This window comes from Malassezia sympodialis, genomic scaffold (assembly GCF_000349305.1).
Source record: "Malassezia sympodialis ATCC 42132 genomic scaffold, msy_sf_6, whole genome shotgun sequence".
Classification (NCBI taxonomy): domain Eukaryota; kingdom Fungi; phylum Basidiomycota; class Malasseziomycetes; order Malasseziales; family Malasseziaceae; genus Malassezia; species Malassezia sympodialis.
Window position 1 is genome coordinate 41,463 of NW_017387804.1, and position 21,356 is coordinate 62,818.

At 58.1% G+C, this 21,356-nt stretch overlaps 8 protein-coding genes and 2 pseudogenes across 10 annotated transcripts; 5 read left to right on the forward strand and 5 right to left on the reverse strand.

Annotated features, from left to right (window-relative positions):
- Positions 1-10: 10 nt before the first annotated feature.
- MSY001_1429 lies at positions 11-648 on the reverse strand (annotated as a pseudogene). Its single transcript has 2 exons — positions 70-648; positions 11-40 (listed from the first exon to the last, which is right to left on the reverse strand). Coding segments are annotated over exons 1-2 (609 nt in total).
- Positions 649-2,946: 2,298 nt separating this feature from the next.
- MSY001_1430 (uncharacterized protein) lies at positions 2,947-3,594 on the forward strand (the record flags this gene model as incomplete). Its single annotated transcript, XM_018883230.1, has 3 exons — positions 2,947-3,112; positions 3,195-3,306; positions 3,384-3,594. 3 exons carry the CDS (start codon positions 2,947-2,949, stop codon positions 3,592-3,594), a joined length of 489 nt encoding a protein of 162 aa, XP_018740010.1.
- Positions 3,595-3,623: 29 nt separating this feature from the next.
- On the reverse strand, positions 3,624-4,277 carry MSY001_1431 (uncharacterized protein; the record flags this gene model as incomplete). The annotated part of the gene is made up of 3 exons (XM_018883231.1): positions 3,624-3,803; positions 3,829-3,896; positions 3,923-4,277. The coding sequence occupies 3 exons, from the start codon at positions 4,275-4,277 to the stop codon at positions 3,624-3,626; spliced, it is 603 nt and encodes a 200-aa protein (XP_018740011.1).
- A 378-nt stretch (positions 4,278-4,655) lies between these two features.
- MSY001_1432 (uncharacterized protein) lies at positions 4,656-9,430 on the forward strand (the record flags this gene model as incomplete). The annotated part of the gene is made up of 2 exons (XM_018883233.1): positions 4,656-4,706; positions 4,727-9,430. The coding sequence occupies 2 exons, from the start codon at positions 4,656-4,658 to the stop codon at positions 9,428-9,430; spliced, it is 4,755 nt and encodes a 1,584-aa protein (XP_018740012.1).
- Positions 9,431-9,436: 6 nt separating this feature from the next.
- MSY001_1433 (uncharacterized protein) lies at positions 9,437-10,441 on the reverse strand (the record flags this gene model as incomplete). Its single annotated transcript, XM_018883234.1, has 1 exon — positions 9,437-10,441. One exon carries the CDS (start codon positions 10,439-10,441, stop codon positions 9,437-9,439), a length of 1,005 nt encoding a protein of 334 aa, XP_018740013.1.
- Positions 10,442-12,541: 2,100 nt separating this feature from the next.
- Positions 12,542-13,592, forward strand: MSY001_1434 (uncharacterized protein; the record flags this gene model as incomplete). The annotated part of the gene is made up of 2 exons (XM_018883235.1): positions 12,542-12,575; positions 12,607-13,592. The coding sequence occupies 2 exons, from the start codon at positions 12,542-12,544 to the stop codon at positions 13,590-13,592; spliced, it is 1,020 nt and encodes a 339-aa protein (XP_018740014.1).
- Positions 13,593-13,894: 302 nt separating this feature from the next.
- On the reverse strand, positions 13,895-14,762 carry MSY001_1435 (uncharacterized protein; the record flags this gene model as incomplete). The annotated part of the gene is made up of 2 exons (XM_018883236.1): positions 13,895-13,915; positions 13,989-14,762. 2 exons carry the CDS (start codon positions 14,760-14,762, stop codon positions 13,895-13,897), a joined length of 795 nt encoding a protein of 264 aa, XP_018740015.1.
- MSY001_1436 (uncharacterized protein) lies at positions 14,585-18,430 on the forward strand (the record flags this gene model as incomplete). The annotated part of the gene is made up of 7 exons (XM_018883237.1): positions 14,585-14,600; positions 14,626-14,732; positions 14,758-14,841; positions 14,867-16,502; positions 16,525-17,147; positions 17,209-18,390; positions 18,419-18,430. 7 exons carry the CDS (start codon positions 14,585-14,587, stop codon positions 18,428-18,430), a joined length of 3,660 nt encoding a protein of 1,219 aa, XP_018740016.1.
- Positions 18,431-18,586: 156 nt separating this feature from the next.
- On the reverse strand, positions 18,587-19,955 carry MSY001_1437 (uncharacterized protein; the record flags this gene model as incomplete). The annotated part of the gene is made up of 2 exons (XM_018883238.1): positions 18,587-19,796; positions 19,828-19,955. 2 exons carry the CDS (start codon positions 19,953-19,955, stop codon positions 18,587-18,589), a joined length of 1,338 nt encoding a protein of 445 aa, XP_018740017.1.
- Positions 19,956-20,270: 315 nt separating this feature from the next.
- On the forward strand, positions 20,271-21,136 carry MSY001_1438 (annotated as a pseudogene). Its single transcript is given in 3 exon segments — positions 20,271-20,303; positions 20,309-20,413; positions 20,447-21,136. Coding segments are annotated over 3 exon segments (828 nt in total).
- The last annotated feature ends 220 nt before the right edge of the window (positions 21,137-21,356 follow it).

Here is a 21,356-nt window from a genome sequence, read left to right on the forward strand (position 1 = left end):
TTTAAAAGCACTATCTGAACTTCTTGTCCTCGAAGAAGGTCTGGATGTAAGCTAAGTTTTGACACGTACCGTAAGGTTGAACAATTGCCAAATGCAGCAGCCCAAAAGCACAACCATCTGGATTATGATACACCACAGAACACGAGAGTTCACTGCCTCACTCAGATTGCGATACTCCATTTCACGCTCACGCTGGTATTGTTGTTCCTTGCGCAAGTCGCGCATTTTTGCATTCAGTGCACGCGCCCGCGACAAAAGATCCTGTGAGTGTTCTTTATCCTCCTCTGTATTAGAACGATGGGCATCTCCAATAATAATGTCAAGGTGCATGCGGAGTTCAGGCATATGATGGTTGGCCATGCGGGAACCATGGTATTCCGTCTGGAAGCAGAGTTCGTGATTACCGGCTTGGTGGGTACTGAACGCGAACCGACCATCAGGCTGTCCTCTAGACGAGACAAGTGGGTGATCAGCTTCCATGTGCTGAACTAAAATACCAAGATTTAAATCATTCGGAATGTCAAAATGACCCAAAGACTCATTCCATTCTTCCAAGTAATAGTGTCCGACAACAATGGTATCTGCGGGAAGTTGTTCATAGAAACACTTTGAGGAACCAGCCTCAAAGTAGAAATAAAGAGGCTGGACACTCTTTAGAAGAGATAGTACAAACACCAGGAGCCAAAGCAACGATGGAAACCGCCCCATTGACACCATTGTGATGGAGAGCGAGTTCAAGCGACACGTCTGAGGCTTGTGTCGATATCACGTGCAGCTTTAGGACTTGCTTGACATGGCTCGTGCACATCCGCTGCTTCCTTGAGATTATGTCGGCAAGAAACAATAGTGGAAATGCATCTGTGAGGGATTCCGTTGGGCATGGACTTGTGCACCAGATTCCAACAGGCTTTTCGCAACTACTACATCCATTCTCTCGGCAGCCGGATAGCAAGAAGCATCCTCATAAGCGCCTAAATGAAGGAGAACGCCTAGACTTGAGGTAAGTTCGCAACGATCGTTGACTAGACAGGGCATCACAGAGAACGTTTGATGGTGCATATACAAGAACAGCTTTAAGCCAACTCTCTTTTTCTCTGACTGTTGCCAAGATCTTTCAGCCCGAGTTTTTTTGGATCGGCCTTGCAAACTGCATTTTAGCCGTCGGCTTGTTTATCACGGCAGTATTCCGTTATCGAATGACGCTCAAGTATGAAGATAAAGTAACCGAGTATATTGTGGAACGTAGGATGAGACAAGCTGAGCAAAGAGAGTTCGGACTTCAAGACGAGACAATCGATGACAACTATATCTATTTGCCAAGGTTTCGAACGGCAGGCGCGATAGTCCTTTGCGTCAGTGCTTTTATTCTTTCCATCGAAATAGTCATTATGGTATTATTATCCAAACTATGAGAGAGACGAGCCGCAAAATCTGTGCTGACATTCATCATATGAGAGGAGTGCGGAAACCCAGAAGGGGAGACGATAAATCAGCGTGGCTAGAAATGCTCCTCACAAAAGTAAGTAAACCAGTATATATAGTACCCATTCGGTGAAATGCCGAGATGAGGGAGGCGCATGGAACAATGGTACGAGTAGAAATAAAGGGGCGCCAATGTATATAACATGGGTCACACGAGACTCAGACGCTGGGAACAAACATTAACACGACCAAGTCAGGACCCAAACAAAATGTTGAACAAAAGCAAATTAAAAATTAAGATATTAAAATAGATAAATTAAAACATTATTAAAGATCATTTGACAGTAAATATATTGTAATTTCTTTTAAATAGAATAAAATTAGCAAAATTATAAAAACGAATTGTTATAAATAACAATTAGTTAACATGTTGCATTTATTTATACAGCTTATACTTTTCCAACGATTTATAGAAATTCAAAAAATATAAAAGATTTAAAAAATTGTTAGATTTAAATAAATTGCCATATTGTTTTTTACAGTTATTGTTTGAGTTGAGAGTTAGTTATATTTATTATTTGTTTTTTAATGTAATTTAAAATTTGGAAAATAATCTTGTTAACTGTAATGTGTAGTTTCTTTATTTCCTCGTTCATTTTCTTATTTGATTGAAATTACTATTTGTTATAATATTATTTAGCTGTTATTTCCCTATGGCATTGTTGGCCACGTGCCTGCCGTCTTTTCGGGACCCGGCTGTGAATCTTGCCTGAGGCATTCGGTAAATTTTGTAAAATATATGTTGCTTGCTTGTTCGTCGTCGGATGTCCTTTTTGTATTACGTGTTTCTCTTGGATGGCTAAACTATGGCGAATACCTCTATTGACTTGTGTGAGATTGGCTTCCATGTCTTTCTTGCAAAGACGATTATTGAGTTAGTGAACCTATTGTACTTAATTGAACAGGTTTATACCGTCTATTTGCATGTTCTAGAGTAACGCGAGTGTTCCTAATGGTCGCTTTAGTATAAGCTTTATCTGTGTAGTATGTCAAAGATGTATTATTCGGGAACCCTAAGGTTGGATTGAAGTTGCTATATCGTAAAAATTGATCCTATTTGCGATGTGGAGCCACTCCGATTCATTGCATTACATGAGCACATAGGCACGAGTGCCTTCAACCTTGGTTGTACTCTCTGGTCGCTATGGGGCAGCCACAACCTCTATCGAGTGCTCTACATATAACGCAGATAGCGTCAATCTTTTGAACTCTCGAGTGAAAGAAAAGGTTAACATAGTCCCGTAATTGGCTGCCGGCATGAGCCCTAAACCGTGCCGGCCTTAGTGGAGGCTGAATATGTTTTGTCGCACGCCGCGACTGTTGCCTTCCGCCTGCCGTCATGCATCCCGCATTGATCATCTTTTTGGTCTCTCTGGTCAACCATACAATCACATGGATCGGCCGGGATACGTTGCAAGAATGGGTATGTTCATACTATGTTTATATTAGTTCCGCTATTTGTACATGGCAGTCTTCAAGTTTTCGGCCTCTTCTAAGCTTGCGTCGATGAAAAAAGAGCTATTTGAGACTCGCCAGCAAATGAACATGACGAGTGCTCAAGACGAGTTTTCGAAGTGGGCTAAGCTGCGTCGTCGGGTGGATAAACTCTCCCAGCAGGTGGACGAACAGAGTACGTTAGGAGCTACCAGGAACTAATGTGGCAGACCAAGTTCTCTCGTCTTCCCAGTTCATGTTTTCAATCATGTTCAAAGCATTTATGTTTGTTCTGAACAGTGCTGTTCCATTTGTGCTAAACTGGTACTTCAAGTATGTGCCAATGTTCTTTTTGCCTCCGGGAGACTGGTTTGGTCCGCTAGGCTACCTGTTCAGTTTTCCCAATGCCCCTGTGGGCGCAGTGAGCAGCACCGTGTGGTACGTTTACAACATGACTGACTATGTAGGACAACTGTTTGTGGTCGTGTTTTGGCGCTTGTGGGCGACTATGCTCGAGAGCTTTGTGAGCGCGAGACGATCCAAGAGAAGCCTGTCTCCGCCGCGCCATACGAGTCTAAGGCGAAACCGGTGCAGGTGCCGGCTATTCCAGAGAAGAAGCTGGACGAGACGCCCACCACTAAGGATGCTGCGAGCACTTTGAAGCGTCGTACCAAGTAGACACTGAGTGGTGTGTATACCAAACTATTTTAGAGGCGGGCACGGGGTACATTGTTGATGCTGTACTGAAGAGGTTCCTCGTCCAGCTGCACTTCCTGCGCTTCCTTTTTCACAGGCTCGCTCACGACCGACCTGTACAGCTTGGAGCGCTCATGGTACAGGATCTCACTGATCTTTTCGAGTTTTTCAATGTCGCCACGAATCACGATCTGGGTGAGCTATTCACCGACATACCTTTTTCTTATCCATCATGGCGCTCACCGGGGACTTGCCCGTTGCCATGTTCACAAGGTCCCTGTCCGCTATAGGTCAGTGTTAAAACACGCACAGCATTCCACGACAACCACGTTGCGAGTGCGGCCTTGGAGCAGACGCTTGCTAAACTTGCTTGCCGCGCCGCGACCCACCTCGGTCTTATTCTTTGTTACATTGATATAGAACACCTCAGGCGCATCAGGGAAGTCGCCATTCTTCCCTGCGCGCTTGTTGGGGTGCAAGACGAAGAGGTACAGCGACGACAAGTGCTTGCCAAGCGCGCGCTGACTGGGGAAGCCAGGGGGTGGCGATGCCAGGTACAGGGCTGTCAGTGCAAACACCTTGCTCGACTCGAATCCCGGAGCATTAAGCCGAGGGTACACAGAGATAGCATGATTGGCAATAGGCTCGTATACTTTAGAAGACATGTCGATAAAAGATAGTAACTTTGAACGGTCTTTCCCCGCGCAAGTTCGCCATGTGGGGTCACGCCTGTTGTGGGGCGCTGGGGCCACTGCCTCGTCAGCGTCACGTGACGTGACTCTGTTCGTCGCGATCCATTCGCTCGCTGCGTCCGGGACGACACGAGGAGGGCGCGAATGTCCGATCTCGAGGCGCGTGTTGCAGCGCTCGAGAACGAGAAGCACAAGCTCCTAGACCAATGGCAAAGGGAGCGCGAGGAAAGCGCCCGTAGGCAGGGTGCGTTTGCAGCCCACTGACCACAGACGAACTGGTGTCCCTGCAGCAGCGGCACCAGTCTGTGCGCTCCGAGCTGGCGTCCACTGCCCTTGCTCTGGAACGTGCCAATGCTGGAGAATATGCCACCAAAGTACGTGGAAGTCCCTGACGCCAGTTCCGTACGCACACCCTCGAGCAGGAGGTCGCGCTGGCACGGAAGGAGGCCGAGTGGGTCCGCACTGAGCTTGCGCGCGAGCATGAGGCAGCAGCCAAGACGCGTGCGGACCTGCATGCCCGCCTCATCCAGGCAGAATCAGAGCGGGACCTTGCTTCCCAGGCGCGCGAATCATCGGCGGAACAGCTGCGCCATGTTGAGCGCCTTCTCACCGACACGCAGGCGCGCCATAGCGAGGCGACCCACACGATCGCCGAGCTGCGCACGCGCCTGTCCGAGCGGGAAAGCGAGGCACTCATGGATCGCGCCGCGGCCGAGCAGGCGGCACAGTTGGCAGATGCGCGGGTTGAGCGAGCAGAGCTGCGAGCCGCAGAGCTCGAGAGCAGCTGCGATGCCCTCGTCCACGAATGCGCGGCGCGCGAGCGCCGTGCACGCGCCGAGACTGACGAGGCACAGGCGCAGATCGAGGTGCTTGAGAACGATCGCCGCGCCCTTCAAGAGGCACTGGACCGCATGGCCAGTGTCGTGGGCGTCGACACCGATGGCTCGCTAGTGTCGACACCGTCGCGTACTGCCTCGTTCGCCAAACAGGTCATGCAAGACGACAAGAGTTTCAGTGATGTCTACGTGGATCTCATTCGCACGCAGGAGGAACTCCGGCGCGAGCGCGCCGAGACAGGGCGCCTGGAAGGCGTCCTCGCCGAGGTCATGGCCGACCTCGACGCCCATGCGCCGCAACTTAAAGCGCAGCGCGACGAAGTGGCCCAGCTGCGCACCGAGCTGGATGCGATGACGGCGACTCTCGAGGAGGCTCAGGCCGAGCGCGATCTCTCCGCGCGTACGGCGCACGACGTGTCTGCTGAGCTGGAGCGTGTGCGCCGCGAACTCGACTTGACGATGCAGCAGCTGGAGGACGCCTCTGCGCAAGTGCGTGTCCTTTTGCGCGAGACGATCGTGCTCAAGGATCCGTCGGCGGCCGACCGTCTCGCGGAGGACACGCCTGGCGAGGTGTCTGATATCCAGGACGTGATTACCGAGGAGCTAGTCACATTCCGCTCGCTGTCGGAGCTGTGCGCGCAGAACAAGCGTCTTGTCCAGGCTGTGCGCGAGCTGGGCCATCGTCTCGAAGAGCGCGATCCACGGGACGACGAACTGCAGCAGGCAGCGGACATGCTGGAGAAGGTCTCGGAGGAGCTGCGTCAGCAGCGTCGGATCGTGGCCGAGGTCGAACAGGAGCGGGATGTATACAAGAGCGTGTGTCATGCCAAGGGCATCGACACAAGCCATACGGCGCCGGCTGCGCCGGCGCAGCCGGCACCCGTACCCGAGACACCACCCGCTGTGCTTGCCGAACTGCAGCGTGAGGCAGCGGCGCGCGCTGCGGCCGAGGCGCGCGTATCGATGCTACAAGAGGCGGCGCAGTACCACGACCAGCGCCTCAGCGATGCCCTGGCCGAGGCCAAGCGGATCCATGCTGTACTTGAGCGCCGCGAGGCAGCACTCAACGAGGCCGAGCAGACTCTGGCTGTGGCCCGCAGCGCTGCACAGGAGGCTCAGACGCGTCTGGCAACTCGCGACGCGGAATACCGCCTGCTGAGCGAGCAGCGCGATGTGCTTCTAGACGAGAATGCCAAGCTCAGTCTTGCGCGTGCTGAGGCGGAGGCAGCGCTGCGCGAAGCTCGCAGCACCGACGAGGCCAAGGGCGAGCAGCAGTCGTCCATGGTCGATCAGCTCCGCCAGGAGCTTGCGCATCGACAGGCTGCGCAGACGGCGGCCGAGGTGAAGTTGTCCGAGGCCAAGGCCGAAGCGTCCCATGCGACCCTGCGCCGCGATCTGGAGACGCGCGAGCTGCGCGAGCGCCTCGACACTCTTTCTCAGCAGCATGCGTCGGTGCGTGAGGCGCTCGCGGCCGCCCAGGCAGACACGCAGCACCATGAGCGCCGCATCGCTGACCTACTCAGCCAGCTGGAGCACGCGCGAGGAGTGGCGACGCTACTGGAGAAGCAGCATGCTGCGGCCGAGGAGAGTCGCCGCGCAGCGGTGGCGGCTGCTCTGGGCGGCAGCACCGACACTCAGCTCTCGCCTGAGAAACAGTGGGAGATGGAGCTCGCGGACGTGCGTCGCGGTCGGGCGGCGGCTGAGGCCGATACTCTGGCGGCCAAGGCGGCACTCGAGGCCGCTCAAAGCACGCAGACACGCTTAGAGGCCGAGCTTGCACAGGCCCAGCAGGCACTGACCGATGCACAGAGCGCGCACGAAACGGCATTAGCGGAGCAGGTGCAGGCGGTGACCGATCTGCAGGCCAAGGTGACCGAGGCCGAGGCGCAGCAGGCCGCTGCCGAGGCGCAGCAGGCCAAACTGCAGGAAGATCTGCAGACGCAGAGTGCCGTACATGCTGCCGAGAAGCGCGAGCTCGAAGACGCCTTGGCCGGTCTCCATGCAGCCGAGACCGAGGCGGCTACGGAGCAGACCTCCGCCTGGGACGAGGTGCGCAAGTTCTCGCTGCAGGCCAAGGAAGCGAGTGCACGGGCTGATGAGGCGACTGCAGCCTCGTCGGCCGCTGCCCAGGAGCTGGAGGCGGCGCGTGCCGAGGTGCAGCGCCTGCGGGACGAGTCGGAAAAGGCGCGTCTCGCGCGGGATGTGCTGGCTGCGGACCACAATCGCGCGATGCTCGAGGTCCAAGAGCAGCTGCGCACGCTCGAGAAGGCCACCGAAGAGCAGCGTGCGCAGCGTGACGAGCTGCAGCAACAGAACGACCAGCTGCACGCGCACTTGGAGGGCGTCAGTCGGCAAGTGGCAGCTCTTGAGTCGGGCTCGTGGGAGGCATCAGGGCTCGAGGTGCCCGCTGCGTCGGGGCAGGATGGCGCGGCGCCGTCCGGTGACCCTACGACGCCAAGCACGGGCGAACTCCAAGTTATTCGGTATCTGCGGCGCGAGAAGGAGCAAAAGGCACTGCAGCTTGAGCTGGCTCAGCAGGAACGTGCGCGCCTCGAGCAAGTCGCAGCCAAGACGGCGGAGCAGCTTGCCACATGTCGCACCGAGCTGCAGGCCCAGCGCGCGTCTACACAGGTGCCGAACTTGCAGTACCAGGAGCTGCTCGACAAGATCCACCAGCTGAGCACACTGCGCGAGCAGGTCGCGACTCTGACCGAGGGCAAGCAGGCGGTCGAGGCGCGCAATCAGGCGCTTGAGTCTGAGCTTGCGCAGGCCAGGACCGAGGCGCAGCCCCACCGCGAGCAGCTGCAAAAGGCGCAGGTCGAACTCGAGACTGTGCAGACGCAGCTGCGTGTGGTGCAGGAGGATATGCTGCGCTGGAAGACGCGGGCTTCGGGGCTTCTCAAGACGAGCGGCGTCGAAGAGGAGATGCAGAAGGCAGAAAAGGAGCGGACCCAGATGCAGGCACAGGTGCAGGCAGCCAAGGCGGAGCTCGAGTCCGAGACCTCGCGGCTCGGCACAGAACTCCAAGCCGCCAACAAGAAGTTCGAGCAGCTGCGCGAGCAAGTCCGGGCTCGTATCACTCAGGAGCGCCGCGCGGTGGCCGAGGCTGTCGAGCGTGCGAACCAGCTGGAGAAGGACATGGCGGCGCAGGCCCATGCTGCCGAGGAGGAAAAGAAGCAGCTGCAGGCCCAGCTGGAGGCGGCGACCAACGCTCCGCCTCCCGCCGAGGCGGCACCCACCGACAACACCCAGACAGATACCACGCAGCTCGAGGAGCAGCTCAAGGCCAAAAACGAAGAGTGCGAGAAGCACAAGCACTTTGCGCGCACATTCCTCAAGGACAAGCGCGCTGCAGAGGCACAGGTCAAGGAGCTTACAGCGCAGCTCGAGGCGCTCCGTGCTGGCAAAGTGGACGCCTCCGAGACTCCGAAGCCTGAGGCTGAGGCGACCGCCGCAGCACCTGCCTCCGCCGAATCAACTGCCGCAGCGCCTGCCACCACCGAGGCGGCCGACTCGACTGAGCCAGTCCCAGCCCCTGCCAACGCAGCTGTCAAGACAGAGACGCCTATGGAGGACGATGCATCGGCGCCTGCTGTTGCTTCGTCCTCGGACCTGACGCCCGAGCAAGCGGAGGCGTTGCGAGCTCGTATAGCTGAGCTCGAGGCACGCCTGGGCCAGGCCCAGGAGCGCATGGCCGAGCTGGAAAAGGAGTTGGCAGACACGCAAGCAAGCAATGCCAGCACCTTGGCCGCTAAAGAGAGCGAGCTCCAGGCCCATTACCAGCCGCTGCTCCAGTCGCGGTACGAGGACGGGAAACGCGAGGCGGCCTTGCGCAGCCAGATTATGGTCAGCCAGCGCGACAAGAAGATCACGAATCTCACGAACGAGATTAACGAGCTGAAGGCGAAGCTGGGCGGTACCACGCCGTCAAAGCCAGCGGCGACCTCGCCTGCTGCCACCAAGGATGCTAAGGACACCGCCGCCGCCCCTGAGAAGGACACCTCTACGCCTGCTCGGCCTGCCGTCGTGCGGGGCGCTAGTGCGGCGCGTGGCGGCCGCGGCGGCGCAGCTAGTGCGCCCAAACCTGTGCCTATCCGCCCCAGCGCTGAGACAGGTACCTCTATCCGCGGCACCGCCAAAGCCGGACGCGGTGGCGCGCCCGTGGCCGGCAGTGCCAAGAGGAAGCGCGAGCTGCAGGCGTCGACCTCCGGAGAAGGCGATGCCAAGGCGTCCAACAAGCCGGCATCTTCAAAGAAGACCAAGTCGGAGAAACAGACTGATAGCAAGTAGATGTGTTTATCTATTTCCACGCTCCCGCATCAGCGTCATGAGCAGCGACTCCTCTAACTGTAACACGCATTGTCTCAGCACATCGTTCTCGCGTGGGCGGCTCGTGTGCGAGGCCACCGACTCAAAGTTGGGTTTCACCTCTGTGTCAAGCCCCACGATCCGCATGCCGATGGCCAGTATCCGCTCCATGCTCCGAGTCATTGCACCGCCTGGGTCGTGTGTGTGTGTCGGATAGGCGTCCCCTGGTAAAATACCAGGCGAATGGTCCTCGTCCTGGTATATGGCCTGTAGAAGTTCCGCTCGTCTCCGCTGGAATGCCTCGTGCATGTTTTGCACACGCTCGACAAGGTCCAGCGGCGCCTGAGGAGGCACACGCTTGGGCAATAAATCGTCCACATCGTCACGACGCCGAAACGGCATGCTACTCGGCACGTTGCTCGGTAGGTACTCTTGCTCCAGAAAAGTCAAGTAGGTATCCAAATGTGCATCACTTAGAGAAAGCAAGTCGACAGACGCATCCCACGGAGCAAAGACAGGGGAACTCGTTTTCCACACGCGATCACTGGGCAGTCCATGTAGCGCGCAGAGCGCATCGAGCCATGCTTCTTCGTGCGGCGGCGCACCCGAGATGACCTGTCGTCCCCCTACCATCGACGGCACTTCTTTCCGGTGAATGCCATCAAGACCATACCGCAACTTGACCATCACAATCAATGCGGCCATAAGCATAACACAGCGAGGCATAGCCAAGTTTCTGGAAAACGCCTGCGTCGAGTGAATGGCGTCTGTGCCATTCCTCTCCAGAAACTTCGCCCGAGCGTCGGTATTGGCAGGTAGGACAGTGTGTCCCAGCACATGCATATCCACCCGCAGGAACGTCAGCAGCGACTTGACACCGACGTAGAAGGTGGGTGGTAGCATCAGTTCATGCACAAATCGGCTCAGGATCGGAGCAGCATTAATTTCGAGCAATTCCACATGGTGGTGTCGCCGAAGCTGGGCAGCTACCATGGAGACGCGCGCGTGAAGCTCCATCACTGTAGGTACATGCTATTATGTTAGCCTAAGGACATACATTGGTATCGAGAAGGTACAGCTGAATATCGTTAAAAGAAATCGTGTCCGTGATTGATGTCGGCAAAAAACGAATAGCATTGAGGTAGGGAAGCGTTCGTGAGAGAATGTGCCTGTGTCAATTCAAGATGACATACTTGCGAAGATCGCCTAGCGTCCATGGTACTCGACAATGTACCATGGCCAAATATAAAATAGCTAGCGTGGACCGAAGCGACAGCTTCGACACTGTCCTCTTTGTATTGCTGATTTCTTTTCTCTGGCGGCCACGACGCACTGTCGGCTTCGGTGAAGGACGGTGTCCCTCTTCTCGCCGTTTCAAGGCCTCCCTTGCAGCGTTTAACGGCGCTGCTTCGGCGTGGCAACAGGTGACATGCAGAATCCAAAAGTTTCGTGTCGTGGCTTCCAAGGCCTTGCTGCACTCTGAGGGTATCCAATTTTGTAATGACTCCAGCTGTCGTCGCAGCACTAGCTGAAGACATTGTAGCACTGCAAATGTGGCTCGCGGACCTGTCAAGAGCGCTGAATCTGGGTCATCTAGAGCGGCATGCTCTGCAGATCCAGGAAATACTTGGCCAGTGCGACCATGCCATCTCCGGCGCTCCTCCATTTGGCGACGCTGCTTGTCCAAGCGCGCTGCATCCCGTTGTGAACTACGGTTCTGAGTGCGTGTCCGCGTCGTGATCTGAGTATCGAAGCCATCATCATCATGCACTGCCTCGACTCGAAAGTCCCGCTGAATATGACCCGCATAGCATACCAGCTGTGACGACAACAGACGGAAGCGCGTGCTGCCGCACACGGCACACACGCGCCGCCGTTGGGACATGGTGGACTCTGCTTGGTTTCCAGCAGCGCACTTGTGGTGTCACGTGGACTGAGTGCGGGGTACGCAAAAGGTTGCGGTCTGGTTGGGGAAAAACTCCCAACACGTCTCTTCTTATGATCCGTCTGAGGACGGGACGCTGGCAGCTGTGGCTGCTGGTGCTCATATTCGTATGTGTAGGGTACACATGTGCGGATGGATTGAAGAGGCGCGATGACGCTCCTCTGACACTCTCGATTCCATCACCCCCGTCTTCGGCTGCTTCGTCTTCCCCGCCGCCTTCGCCGCCGCCATCATCATCGGCTGCGTCTCAGCCTGACAAACCATCGGCGGCACCTTCATCGGCGGCGCCCGCATCTGGCTCTGGCGCGTCAAAGCCTGGGACCTCCTCTTCACCGTCCGGGAACACGACAAATAGTGCACCCAACGCTGCGCCCTCAAGTTCCATTGACTACCCATCAGTAACAATTGCTTCTGCTCTCTCTACGTCTGCTTCCTTTAACGTGATGGCTGCGCCAACTTCTTTACCACCGCCTGATGCTAATATCACGTCAAATGTGACAGTGCCTTCTCCTACAGCGAGCGCTTCGTGGAATGGATCGGTTCCTCAAGCCTTTAGCATCATGTACCGTGGCTCTCAGCAAGCTCTGGACAATCTGCCTACATTCTATTTCCAAATTGCCAATTCGTCGCAGACGGACAGCGCGAAGCAGCTCATTTGCGATACCCAAACCCATTTCTGCCTCACGGCGGGTTGTTCTGACGACGACGACGAAATTTCTCACAACTTTTGCGATGTGGCCAATGGCATGGGCACCATGTGTACCTGCAAGAAGAGTGTGTCACGTCTGGCGCAGTATCAATGGCCTGTCCAGTCTCAGGACTGCTTGCTGCGGCTACAGACCTGCATTGATACCTGTAATAACCAGCGCGAGACGCCATTCTCGCAGCGCTCCGAGTGCACACAGGCATGCAACGACCAAATCGGCAGCAGCTGCAACAAGCCCGAGCAATATGGCGCTTCGTACATGGTAATGAAGCCCGGTCAGATGCCTACGTATAAAATTGTGGACCAGTCGCAGCCACAGAGTGCAGGTGCTCAGCTGCGTTCCAGCGTGATTCTAGTTACCCTCGTGCCGCTGGCGGTCGGAGCTTGGTTGCTTGTTTTGTAGACATGGCATTTGTACATTAGCTTAGTCATTCTCTCCACGATGCCTGACGATGCGAGAACAGGCGTGACTGAGGGTGCGTGGCAGGCTGGGTGCTGACAGCGTAGATGAAGCGGCCTTGTATGACCGTCAAATCCGCTTATGGGGTCTGGAGGCGCAAAACCGCATGCGATCGGCCCATGTGCTTCTGGTGGGCCTGACAGGCGTGGCCACCGAGGTCATCAAGAATATTGTCTTGGCGGGCATTGGGTCCTTGACCATCCTGGATGCTGGCGTAGTACGTGAAGAGGAGCTCTCAGCGTCCTTCTTCTTCCGTGACACGGATGTGGGAGTGTCGCGAACGGCAGAGGCGCCACTTCAGCGCATCCGGCAGCTCAACCCCCATGTGCAGGTGCGCGGGCGGTCGGACGACTGCATCCTCACTGACGAAGCCCTCGTTGCGCTGCAACCCGACATTGTCCTTGTGACACACGGTACGCGCGACGAGTTGTTGGCGTGGAACGACGTTTGCCGTCGGAACAAGGTCATGTTTTTTGCGGCTGGCGCGCACGGGCTCCATGGCTACCTATTTTGTGATCTCCTCGAACTGGACTATGTGGTCGATCGGCCCGTGCCCGGCACAAGTGAAAAAGCCCCCAAGCGGTTCCATCAGGCTTTTGTGCCACTGCGTGAGTCTCTCGATTCCAAATGGACGTTCCGGGCGAGTCCAGGCCTCGTAGGGATCCAGGCCCTATGGAATGTGAACGAGACACCGGAGAGTGCTGACGCGCTGCAGGCTGCCATTGCCGACCACGCAACCTCGCTGATGCAGGGCAAAGGTACGAAACCTGCGTCTGTATTCCGCCGCGTGGATGCCACGTCGTTCTATGGCGAGTTTGCGCAGGCAACATGGGAGGCTGTGACGCACCACAGCACGGCGACTTTTGCACCGACGAGTGCGATCCTGGGGGGCATACTTGGACAGGCGATCTTGAATGCGCTGGGTCGCCGCGAAGAGCCCATCGTAAACTGGTGTATTATCGATGCAGGGAGAGGCACAGCCGATATTCATCCTGTGGGCCCCTCGTTCCTGGCATCCCCAGAGTCACTATAGTCTCTCTGTTCCCACATAGCCCGCAGTGCCGTTTGATTCACAGGAAACGTATATCCCTCCGATGACCTGCTAGGTGAGCGTTGTCTACGCACAACTTTCCACACGGTGCCCAGCACCACCGCCACTGGGGGCCAAAAACGGCAGCCCAATTCCCCCGAAGCCCCACATTGTACACGTTGATCTTGGAGTCACGCGCCTTGGGTCGTTCTTCAGGTCGGACAAGTAGCCTACTCAGCTGCGAGTGGCTCGAAGAGGGAGCAGGGGTATCTTGGAGACGGACGTCGGAGAGCCCTTCCATGTTCTCAAGCGTGGTCATGTTGGCGCTGATCAGGTATACATGGTACAGGAAAAAAGGTATCAAAGTGAGGGAAAGCTGTGTAAGCGTACATGACGTACCAGGAGCGTGAGAGCAAACAGGGCGATCCACAGTAGCGGGATCTCTACGACGACCTCGGGGTCGTCGGACCACAGCGCGAGGCACGCACGCACAAGTGTATCGAGGCATAGCACGCAGAACAGAGATGTGTACAGAAGGAACAAGACAAAGGCCTTGTAGTTGCGCAGCCCGATGCACGTGTCTAGGAGCCAGGGGCAGTGGTGGTCCATCTTGAGCACGCACCGCCCGCACTGGCGGCAGTGGTGGCAGCGGTCGGGCTTGGGCGCCGAGCACTTGGAGCACCAGCGCGGACGCCCATTTGAGCGCTTAATGGTGATGGTGCCAGGGAGTGGCTCGCGGCTGTCGTGGTACGATGGACGTGTGACCACCGCTGTGAGGCACCAGAGGGCCATGCCACTAAGGCCCAGGGCAGCAGCGATGCGCCCCTGCATGTTCCAGCCCTTTTGGCACCATACGGGCACAATGACACCAGGTACGAGGACACTGAGCGCAAAGCACCATAGCGCTACGATGCCGACGCCTGTAGCGGCACTGCGCCATCGTCGCATGACACTAAGCTCCTCCACACGCACACCCACCAGGCGGGGCTGGCGGCATGGCTGAGCTGGACAGTGCGTAGACGCTGCTGACGTGCAGAGCTGGCGATCCGCGGTGTGCGATCGTTTGATCCGCGCGAGATCCATATAATCCAGTTCTTCAAGCCCCTGACCGTCATTGTTGGGCACAATGGGAGTGGCAAGACGGTGCGCCGCTGCACGACTGACACAGACCATCGTGGAGTGCCTGAAGTATGCAGCAACGGGCGACCTGCCGCCAAACACCAAAGGTGGAAGTTTTGTGCATGATCCTACGGTACGTGCGTGTGTCTCATCCGCAGCTGGCCGGCGTAGATACTGTTAAAGCGCAAGTGCGTCTGCGCTTCCGCAACACGAGTGGCTTGCGCATGAGCTGTGTGCGCAATCTGCAGGTGTCGAAGAAGAAAGGCGGCGGTGGAATCACTATGAAGACGCTCGAGGGTGTGCTAGGCGTCGACGACGAGGCGGCGGACCCGCAGGCTCGGGCGGCCATCTCTACGCGGTGTGCCGAGCTCGACGCGGAAATGGCGTCGCTGCTGGGCGTGTCGCGCGCGATCATTGAAAGTGTGCTCTTTTGCCACCAGGAGGAATCCAGCTGGCCCCTAGCTGAGCCAGCGGTCCTCAAGAAGCGCTTCGACGACATTTTCGAGGTCACTCGCTACACCAAGGCCCTCGAGTCGATCCGTGCGCTGCGTAAGCAGCGGGCGCAAGACGCGCGTGTGGACGAGGCAGATCTTCGCGCTCTGCAGCAGGAGAAGGAGCGCGCAGAGAGCGTGCAGGACAAAATCCGCGTGCTCGAGCGCGCCCTCGCGCAGAAAGGGCAGGACCGCGACGAGCTGGACGAGGCGCTGCGGCTCAAGACCCGCGCGAACGAAGCGCTGTACGCGGATGCGATGCGCTTCCGCGAGGTGCTGGGGCATGCCGAGAGTCTCGAGGAACGCCATGCTCTGTACAAGGAGCACAGAGATACCCTACTCGCGCGCACAAAAGTGATCGACGCGAGTGATGCCGAGTTGCAGCGCCTGATCGAGGAGGTACCTGCGCTCCTCGCGTCCCAGCGCGAGCGCCTCGCCCATGTGCAGTCGCGCCGCGAACAGGCTACGGCAGAGCGAGATTCTTGCACCGAGCAACACGAGGCCCTGCTCCGCGAGCACGCACGGCTCGAGGCAGCGGCCCAAGCGTTTCAGCACATGCTCAATGACGGAGCTGCGACGCTGCGCGAAGCCTCTGCGGACGTTCCTACCCACCCCAGTGCGACGCAGCTTGAGACGGCGGCGCACTCACTCGATGCGGACCTGCGCACACAGCTCCGCGAACACGATGCACGACGTGAGCGCGACGTGCAGCAAGCGCGCCTTGAGGAGGGGGAGCGCGAACGTACACTTGCCAGTCTATCCAAGAAGCACAATGACTTGCAGGCTCGGCATGATCAAATGCGCGCTACGAAGGACCGGCTGAGTATGCGCATCGCTGGGTGTGAGGCCGATTTGGCTCAGGAGCCGCCCGTCACCGAGGCAGGGGCACTGGAAGCAGCGCAGCAGCGGCGCAATGCCCTATCGCAGCAAGTCCCAGACCTCTCGGAGCTATCGGCTGTGGCAGCTCGGCTCACATCGCTGCAAGCGGAGCGCGATACGCTAACGCAGGCCCTGGCGGCCGCGAGCGAGGCAGCCGAGCAACGCGCACAGCGTGCCCAGCTGACCCAGTCGCGCGACGAGAAGCAGCGTCTGCACACCAAGAAGGTCGCGCAATGGCGCACCGAGTGCTCTGAAATGCTCGGCACCGTACCGGCTGATATGGCCGCGGCGAAGGCAGAGGCGGAGGCGGCGCATGCAGCGGCGCAGGCGCAGCTCACTTCCGCGGAGGAGGCCAGCCAGCGCGCGGCGGCTGTGTATGAGGCCCAAGTGCAGCGCGTCCAAGAGAAGGAAGCGGCTCTTGCACGTACGTACCCGCACTCACACAGGTCTCGACGCATCCATTCCCCCGCTACTGGGCGAGTTTACTAGCAGTGACGAAGGACTGCGCACCGCCGACGAGGAGACGCAGGTGCTGCGCGAGTCGCTGGGACTTCTTGAACACGCAGCGGCGCTCTTCGGGCGGATTCGCGAGCATGGCCATACTCGACATGTGTGCCTTGCCTGTAACCGCGCACTGCCTCCTGATGCCATGCCGGCTTTTGATGCCCACGTCGCCGCATCGCTGCAGCGCAGCCAGCCGGAGCGCATCGCCGCTCTGCAGCGCGATCTCGACGCGTGGACGCGGCAGCAGGCGGATCTTCGCTCCGCACAGGCGCTCGAGAAGCAGCGTATCGATATGCAAGCCGACTATCAAGACGCACAGGCGCGTGTCCATGAGCTAGAGCACGATCACATGCATGCACAGCGTGCGCGGGACGAGGCGCAAGTCGCTGCCGCTGACGCGGAGCGCCGCTTGGAGGCGGCTCGTGCCCTGCAGGACGCGGCGCAGCGGATCGCCGAACTGGCCCTCGAAGTCGCGTCGATAGATCAGCGGCTGCATGCGCTGCCGGCGGCGGAATCCACGGATCTATCGCCAGCGCGTCTAGAGACGCTGGTACAGGACATGTATGTAAGACGACTAACCCAGACAATCGTGTCAAGCGCGGCACTCGGAGCTTCTCGTCGCGCAGGAAGCTCATCGCGATGCGTGTGTCGCGGCAGAGCGTGAGGTGCATGCACTCGAGATGCGTGTGGCGGCGCAGCGACAGCACGCTGCGTCTCGTGAGAGTGCGCAGCAGCGCCTGATCGAGTACAAGGCAGACATGACAGATGTCGCTGCGCAGCAGGCAGCCCTCGCTGCCGAGCTGGCCGAGCTGGCCGGTCCTCTGCGCGAGGCAGAGGATGCTTTACAGGCGTTCCGGGACGAGCGTCGTGCTGCTGACGCGCGCGATGGCGAGACACGTCATACCCTCTCGCAGCGCCTCGCCATGGCCAGTGGGGTCCTGGGTCGTGTGCGCTCAGCGGCGCGCGAGCACGACGAAAAGGCACTGGAGCGCTGTGCGGCGCGCCTCGGGGCCGCTTCGGAGGCGCTGCGTCATGCACGCGCGTGCGCGGAGCAGGCTGACAAGGACGTGTACCTTCTTGAGAGTGATATGCGCGATACACAGGCGCGATCTGCGAGTCTCGCAGACAACCGGCGGTACCGCGAGGTGGTGCGGGATCTCGAGGCGGTGGAGCGCGAGCTGGCCACGCTGGACCTGGACGCGGCGCACGCGCGGCACAAGCAAGCTGCTGCGGCGTACGAGTCGGCTCGGCGAGCAGAGCAGGAGTTGAGTGGGTCTGCTGCGCATGTGCGTGGCGAAATCCAGGGTATCGAGGCGGAGCTGGCGCGACGGCGTGCAGAGCTGCGGGACGAGTTCAAGGACGTGTCAGAGCGATATGTGGCGCAGCTAGTGCACATCAAGGTGGCGACGATGGCAAACCACGACCTGGACACGTACTGTGGCGCGCTGCAGCAGGCGATCCTGCAGTACCACAGCATCAAGATGGAAGAAGTGAATCAAACATTGGATTATCTATGGAAGAAAACGTATCAAGGCACTGATATCGATACCATTCTCGTGCGCTCGGACACCGAGGGACGCGTTTCATCGAATGGCTTGCGCTCGTACCAGTACCGTGTATGTATGGTCAAGGATGGTGTGGAACTTGATATGCGAGGCCGGTGTAGTGCGGGGCAAAAGGTCCTAGCGTGTATTCTGATCCGCCTCGCACTTGCAGACTCGTTCGGAGCGCAGTGTGGTTTCCTGGCACTGGACGAGCCCACCACCAACCTGGATCGGGAAAATGTCGAGGCCCTGGCGGCGAGTCTTGTGGAGTGCGTAGCTGCGACTAACCCAGCCTTATTGCTGAGCGACAGCATCAGCACAACTTTCAGCTCATCGTCATTACACACGACGAGGATTTCCTCTCGCGCCTCGCACAGTCTGACGCGCTGGGGCAATACTGGCGCGTGTCACGCGACGAGCAGTTGCATTCCACCATCGAGCGCGAGACAGTGCGGCGCGCTTAGAGCTCGTTGTGGACCATCGAGCTCACGCTAGCGCTAGCCGATGCCACATACGAGCCGATGCGGTCCGCGTTCAGGCGGTACACCTGCTCCGCCGAATTACCAAACACATCACGCACGCCGCTTTGGAGGCGATGCAAGAAGTGCACGGCGCGCTCGTGCCAGTCGCTCGACCACGTAGGCACGTAGTAGGCACGCATCATGCGCAGCAACTCATTGCGGTCCTTCGGCAGGTCCTCCAGACGCACACCGTGGTCTTTCAGGAAGCCACGCAACTTGGCGTCCGACCACGAGATGTACTTGCTTGCCGTCGACGAGAGTGCCGATGCATGCTCCTGCATCAGCGCAACCAGGTCGGTGCGCGATGCCGCTGCGTCCAGTCGCACGCCCTCGCGCTCCAGGTACTGGCGCATGTCGCTGTCGCGCCAGCCCGCCCACAGGGAGTCGGAGACGGTGTTGTACTTGTCCTTAACGAGCGCGTACAGCTCATCGCGCGTCTTGGTCGCATCCGACCGGAGGAAGCCGTGCGAGACGAGCCAGCCTTTCAGGTCTGCGTCCTGCCACGTATCGTAGACCGAGTCCTGCACGTAGTAGTAGTAGTCCTTTGCGAGATCCAGGTACTCGCGGCGGGTCTTTTTCGCCTGTGAATCGAGGAAGCCGTGCTCCACGAGCCATTGACGCAGGTATTCTGTCGAGAGACGCTCGTACGGTTTGCTGTACGTGAGCTTGTTGTATGGTTCGCGGATCAGCTCGAGGAGCTGTTCCTTGGAAGGCGCCTCGGTGGGCAGCTGCACACCGTGCTTCTTGAGCCAGTCCTTGAGCTGCTTCGTGTTCCACTCGCTGTATACATAGTCCTTGGTGTCGTCCAAGTAGGCAGACACGTCGTGCACCGCCTGTGACGCCGTCTTAGAGGCGGTGGCGGCCAGACTTGACACCGTGGAGGACGCCTCGCTCGACACCGTCGAGGCAGAGCGAGCCAGCTTGCTGTGAACACTGGACACCTGCGTAGGCGCCGCCGAGTGGATAGAGCTGGCAAGACTCATAGCCGAGCTCATGCTGTCAGCGGCTGCCGTCTTGGCCGCGTCGGTCGCAGCCTGCACCTGGTCAGCCAGCATCGAGCAGTCCGACTTGGCGAGTTGCACCAACTTTTCATGAGTCGACGATGGCGATACGATGCCGCGGTCGAGGAGGTAGCTGCGCAGGCTTTGTCTAGTGGCGTCAGTAAATGGCAAGGACGTACTCGTTCCACGAGCCAAAGTCAAGTCCCGTGCATTGTTGCATCAGGCTCTGAACATCTCCGGAAACATTGGCCTGGGCCAGAAGAGGAAGCACTGCAAGTGCCGATGCTGTCACAGGAAGCACGCGCATGTTAAGGTAGTAAGAGCGGGGCCCGCACGTCCCGCACGGCCCGCCGGCCCATCTCGCGTCCCGTGCGCCGTGGAGAATGCGCACAGACCATCCACATATAGCACGTGATATATAGTTTTCCACGTGACGCCATGCACTAAAGAGAGGCGAGCCTGGCCGCCACAGTTGTTACCTTTACCCCTTGATACTTCCTTGATTTTATAATGGTACGCATTACTTCGGCTGCGTCCTGGGCGCTGCCGTAGGTAGCGGCCAGGCGTAGCCTTTAGAGCTCCGAGCTCGTCATGTGTTGAACATGGTGCTGACTCGGTCTCGATGACCCCCTACAGCCTAAGGCTACCAAGACTGGTAAGAAGCCCGCTCCTTCGCCCTACAGCAAGGGCAATGCGAACAAGGCTCCTGCGAACCCTCTGTTCGAGAAGCGCAACCGCAGCTTCGGTATTGGTATGTATACGGGTGTGGGCTATTAACCGCCAGGCCAGAACATCCAGCCTCCGCGTGACCTGACCCGCTTTGTGAAGTGGCCCGAGTATGTTCGTCTGCAGCGCCAGCGCGTGATCCTTCAGCAGCGCCTGAAGGTTCCCCCGGCGATTGCTCAGTTCTCGAACACTCTCGACCACAACACGGCGACGGCGCTGTTCAAGCTCATGAACAAGTACCGCCCCGAGTCGAAGCAGGAGAAGAAGGCTCGTCTGGATGCTGTCGCCAAGGAAGTGGCTGCTGGCAACAAGGTGGACCCGAAGGCCGACGGCAAGAAGCCTCTCTTTGTCAAGTACGGTCTGAACCACTGTGTTGCTCTCATTGAAGCCAAGAAGGCCAACCTCGTCGTGATTGCCGATGACGTTGACCCGATTGAGCTCGTGGTCTTTGTGCCGGCCCTCTGCCGCAAGATGGGCATTCCCTACGTGATTGTCAAGTCGAGCTCGCGTCTCGGTGCTGTTGTGCACCTCAAGCGCACTGCCATTGCTGTGATCCAGGATGTGCGTGCCGAGGACGAGCGTGAGCTCGCTGACCTCGTGTCGGCGGCCAAGGCCAACTACCTCGACAAGTACGACGAGGCTCGCCGTCACTGGGGCGGTGGTATCCGTGGCAACAAGTCGGCGGAGAAGATGCGCAAGCGCGCTAAGGCGGCTGGCCAGAGTGCCGCTGCTGTGGCGAAGGCTGGTGCTCAGCCGATTTAAGCCCATACCATTTGCTCTATGTATGATACGGCGTACGGGCGTTTGTCGACATGCTTTGTCGATGGCCCTGTTTCGATAGGGTCCCTAAAAAAAGCTCCATGGAGCGCTGGATAGACGAACATTTGTCCAGTTAAGTGTGTGGGTCTGGTTGCCCTTCCGGGCGGTTCTGGCTCTGTGCGCGGTGAAAGCCTTGCGTAAGTCCGATCAAGTACATCTGGCG